The 5,320-nt window shown below is 43.1% G+C and overlaps 1 protein-coding gene across 1 annotated transcript; it reads right to left on the reverse strand.

The window, feature by feature from the left end:
* Positions 1-3,373: 3,373 nt before the first annotated feature.
* org (oogenesis-related gene) lies at positions 3,374-5,201 on the reverse strand. The gene is made up of 6 exons (XM_085928183.1): positions 5,043-5,201; positions 4,885-4,959; positions 4,287-4,497; positions 3,827-3,978; positions 3,579-3,683; positions 3,374-3,477 (listed from the first exon to the last, which is right to left on the reverse strand). The coding sequence occupies exons 1-6, from the start codon at positions 5,094-5,096 to the stop codon at positions 3,454-3,456; spliced, it is 621 nt and encodes a 206-aa protein (XP_085784309.1). The 5' UTR covers positions 5,097-5,201; the 3' UTR covers positions 3,374-3,453.
* Between the last annotated feature and the right edge of the window lie 119 nt (positions 5,202-5,320).

A 5,320-nucleotide genomic window follows, 5' to 3' on the forward strand; every position in this document is an offset into this window, starting at 1 on the left:
TAGGACGAGGCTAATCATCTCAAATTGCCCTAAAAACACTCTGCTGTGATGAAAATATGTCTTTGGAAATATAGAGAGGAGAAATCAAATTAAAAAAGATCAACAATAAGGTTTTGGGTAGCAGTGAAATAGTCAGTAAATATTTTTGATGGTTTTCCTCGGGGTGAGGCAATAACATTTCAAACTGAGTCGATTTAGCGTGCAATTTTTGCAAGGCGCGGAAAACAGCAAATACATTTCTCTTGCCTCGCCACCTTTTTAGTTGGAGCGGCACCAAAAAATGTCAGTATTGTGAAAATAGCTTTTGCCTCATCTGGCAAACAGAAGACAATCACAACAACGGCGCCGTTGCGCTTTCCTGCTTGGCAGAGGTAATTTGCTGCATGCTAATGAGGGTGTCATGTGATGAAACAAGATGAAAGATGCAAATCTGTCTGAGCCCAAAAAAATAATATACTAAACTAAAATGAGGCCTCCACCCTAAAAAGACTGGTTGCTTAGCAGCACTTAGCTGGGGATCATGCAAGGGCTAGCTTACCTGTTCCCTTGAAAGAAGATGAGAGCTCTCGGAACAGGTCAAACAAATGTGTTAAGTCAGCCGATAGAGTCAATGTTTGGCCTGAAAAAGCGCTGAGCAATGAAAATTCAGGAGGATGATAAAGGTCGGGAAGTGCGGAGGTGAACCTGCACTTTCATTAGCTTGACTATTCACAGATTCAAATTTCAAACAGTGAGATGACAAGAGAAAAGATTGCCTTGAGAATCATTTAATAATCAGCATTACTTTTATGCGACTCACCCAATTTGATGTATTCTTTTCTTCCTTTATTGCCTTGCGTTTGCATTTGTTGCCCTACGTCTATCATTTGCAGTGGCCTTAATTGCAACAACAAGCCTTCTCCTCTGGGTTTAAAACATTACGATAACAAAAGCAGCTAGTCCAATTTTGCATGTTTTAATAAATCCATGATTAACTTTCCTTTACTATTAATATTTCCAAGAGTATTGCAAACGAATTGGATCAAGGTGGGCAAAAATAGCCTTTTGCTAAATTAAGCCACATGCTGCTTCACCTCATGTCAAGACAGACGTTTAATCAATCATGTGGAGCAGATTGCTCTATTAAACCGCTGCCAGCACAGCCTTAAATCGTACAAACACGTCTAATAAAAGTTGCTTCTCACTTATAAATAAACATTTAAAATCTCACGGTGTCCTTGTTCGCAGCCGCCTCCCCGGCCTCCCCGGCGTGTCGTTAACGGTCATAGAATCATAAATGTGCAAATAGATTTACGGGGGGGGGGGGGGGGGGGCAAGCATAAAAACGAAGTTTGCGAGAGTCGCTCACTTTCTGTGAATTCAAAGTGTCGCTATGGTGTTTTGCATCGTGTGTTAGCATTAAGCTAAGACATTAGTAAAGCAAAGTATTGTGGTTTGGTGAAAAGTCGCTATTATAGTTAGACCATGAACTTCAAATGGTTAAACAGCTTTTAAAGCCCCTTTTTGAAGAATTGCCTCCTATGTGCCAAACTATCGTGAAGGGAACCTGCAGTCATTGCCATCATACATCACTTGCCCCAAATACTAGAAAAAAAAAAAACAACGGACAAACGTAAACTATTATCTCGAAAAACCACAGTAGGGCTTAACTTTATAGACTCAACTCCAATGGGAGAGAGCAAAATAGACTATGGCATGCCTTTTTTTTCCCCCCCTCGACTCCAGAAAATGATGGATGCTCCGGATGTGCAGGGCCAGCTGGTAATCAGGCTGGAGGTAAAGCGACACACGCTGAACGAGCTTTGAGGAGGCGGGCTGTGAAGTCAAGCGTGCATGTGCATGCGCACTCGTACAGGGGTGAGTTAAGAGTTCTTCTGCTGGCTGATGATAAAGTGTCACATGTTGCAGATATTAGCCTTGGGCTAAAAGTCGGCACCTGCTGTCATTCATTCAGGTTGGCAGCAAGTTCTCGTGGTGCAACTGCACGTATACTGTGAGTGAGTGAATGAATGAGCGAATTAATCTTTTCTTCAAGGTGCCCCATTCCCGCTACCTCCAAACTAAATCACTCTGCATCTTTTTCAAAACACGGCAAACTGGCTCTCCTTAATGTCTTACCTGAGGCCAAGCATTCCATTTACAGCCCCGCCACCAGACGCTGCTGTTGTCACCTTGCAGTTTAAAAAAGCTCTTAGGAAGAAAAAGAACAACAAAAGTTTGGCGTTAGAAAGTGGCCTCCAGCTGGCTACAAACAGCAAAGATGGAGGTCAGCGAGTGCCTCAACGGAGCAGGCTAACCTTGAAACGGCTTCTGACAGTTCCAGAGGGCCCCCTGAGGTTACTCCGTGCCTTTGCTGGATTTCGCACACACTACATTATGCCACTTGGGGGAGGGCGACAGCTCCCTTTATACCTCAACCTCAGAAGAAAACATCTGTGAAGACTGAAGAGTCAAAAAGTTGCCGGTTTCAATAGCCCGAGGTTAAGTTCAACTCTGGTGCAAATATACTTCGGTAAATCGTAACAAGTTCTGGAATATAGGTATATATTGCTTATGGGATTGTTGTTGTGCAGCAGATTGTTAAGCCATAGGATAGGAGGATGGGGTGGAAAAGAACTTTTGCCTTTAAAAAAAAAAAACCCTCTTGGGGTTAAATGTGCTAAGGAGCTGCTAATTTCTTAAGCTTAGTCACACTCCCGAGCAAAGCGGAACTTGAAATATTGCGCAGAGTTCCCCATTAAGCATGCTGGATTAAAGCAGATCAGAAGCTTCTTCTGACCTCTCCGGTATAGCTCGAGTGTACAGAAGAAACTCTGGGATGACGATTCATCTCCAGTACGCATAGTAACGCAGCCTCCAACGTCAAGATGTTCGCCGAGCCCTTATACTAATCCTTCCACCTACTCACTCACTGTAAATACAGCTCGCCACAGGAGACCCCCGCAGATACATCTGAATATGTTGATAATTGGAGAGCCATACAGTATCAGTGACATTCGAATGTCAAAATACAGCAGAGGTAAAATCAGTTCCATAAAACACAATTTAAAGCTATATTTTTTTTTTATTCAGATCACACTGCATGTGCAAGATTTACTGTAAACTAGATTCAAAGCTGCTCATGGAGACCATTTGCGGCATCTGTTGGGATAAACTAAAGAGTTCACTGCCACCTAGTGGCGGACCACGCACACAGCAGTTTATGCAGGACAGATGGGACTGGCTCATGAAATGAAGAATGAGGAAAATATCAGCCAAGTTTACGACCTTCATGGATTAAAGTGCAAGCAAGCATTGCAGCCAATGTTTTGGGAGATTGTCAACCCTTTCATTTGGGGGTACAATAAAGAAATCAACTACATCAAGCCAATGATAAATTCAAATAACTTTTATTGTGACTTAGAAAATTACACTAATATACAAAACATGTTAAAGCGGGCCAGGGCGAGAACATTAAGGCGAGTGCTGCTGAACACCCTAAAAGTTCAAAATAGGGAAGGGGAAAAAAAAAAAGCATTAGGGTAGTGTTCAACTGAAACTGCACTTCAAGTTACCAACATGTCAATTGATAATCTCACCGTTTCCACATCTTCAATAATGACCAAATCGTCATGCACTTCAATGTCGCTCTCCGTGCTGTTGTGAGAGCACAACTCTTCACTGTCTGCCTCGACAGAACTAGGCTGGAGAAATGTCAACGACCAACAACATCGATGTTGATCAACGGGCATTTACGCGACACAATCAAACCTCATCTCTGAAACGGCGCCTCCTAAAATGGTGGTTGAGGTATATCACCCAAATTAGTCAAACAATAAAGACAAACCTCATAGTCTGGATCTTTCTCTGGGTCTTCATCAACGAGCTCATGCGTGAGGGCGTCCACCCAGTGGTGGTCCTCCTCATCCTCATCCTCCAAGTCATCCTGTTTCCTCTTGCTGCCCTTCCCACAAGGTTTTGTGGGAGAGACTCTTATTTCTGTCAGGAATAAGTTTGATTTAGAATCAAAGCTTCTTGAATCGTGCTGTATATCTGCAATCTGCACACATTTCTTCAAGTGTGCATTAAAACATTTGTAGATACTCAATTCCAAGGGTGAATTATGTGAATCGGTGGGCAGGTAAATCTGAGAAAAAGATCAGGTTTGAAATTTCCACTCAATGGGAACAAGCCAGTTATTGTTTTTACCTTAAAAAATTGGAGCCATTCCAAAATGTGTCAAGTTAACAATAAGAGATCTCATTTTGCCCTGCGAAATTATACAGAGCTGAATATTTTTTAGATACCTGGAGCAAGGGAGCAGCCAATATCAGTGGACTTCGGGTAGCCCAGTGCACCATGCAGCCAGCTGGGCAAGATGTTGAGCAGCAGGCGCGTGATCGGGTGAAGGCGCTTGCGAACGCTGCGGCACTGACGCGGACTGGGAAGATCCTGCTGCTGCTGCTGCTTGGGGTGCCTGAAGCCCAGCACCCACCAAAAGCCATGATACGCATGAACCTGCAAAGACACATATATAGATGTATAAATTTAAAGCAATATAATTAGTGATGTTCTAATGGTTTTATTTAGCCAAATGAAATAAAAATCAAAGGTTGCTTTATCATAATTCAACAAACAAGAGATGTTGGTAAATTTAGTGAAAGAAAGATGAAAGATCCTTGTCACGTGATGAAGAAACCTCGCCTGCATAGACCTCGTGAAGTGGAAACGAAATAGACTTCTTCGAAAAATAAATTGAGCGAAGGGGTGCAAAGTCAGCATACTATCGTAATGCAAATTAGAAACGTGCGTGCAAAAGTAACATTAATGCTCAAGCAACTAAAAAAAAAAGTATGCAAGTATGCATAGTAGGCATGCCATTATCGGTCATTCGTCTGCACGTACCACGATGCCAAAGGGCCAGAAGAGCCCCCGCAGCACGGAACGAAGCACCCCATACCGCCTCACCTCCACAGAAGCCTGCTCAGACGAATAAACAGGTGGGAAACAAGCACACACAAAAGTGGCGGACCAAACGGGACATAAACGAAACATTACGTTACCTCGGTACTCTCGGCCTGCTCTACTATGTCACTGCGGAAATCATCGGCCATCATACTAGCGTGCCAAACACGCGTTGAAGACCGCGTGGATGACTCGATGACAAAAAAAAAAGAACTGAACTTTCCAACGCTCACAAATACGCATAAATGTACCCTCAGGAGTATTGCGGTCAACCAATCACTGGGCACAGGCGCACAGGTTGTAATCAAAATTAGCCAATCGGTACAAGGCAGCAATTAACTACAGTGACGTAAATCAGCCTATCAGGAAATGGTGA

Source organism: Syngnathus leptorhynchus, chromosome 13 (genome assembly GCF_054491065.1).
Source record: "Syngnathus leptorhynchus isolate UIUO chromosome 13, UIUO_Slep, whole genome shotgun sequence".
Taxonomy (NCBI): domain Eukaryota; kingdom Metazoa; phylum Chordata; class Actinopteri; order Syngnathiformes; family Syngnathidae; genus Syngnathus; species Syngnathus leptorhynchus.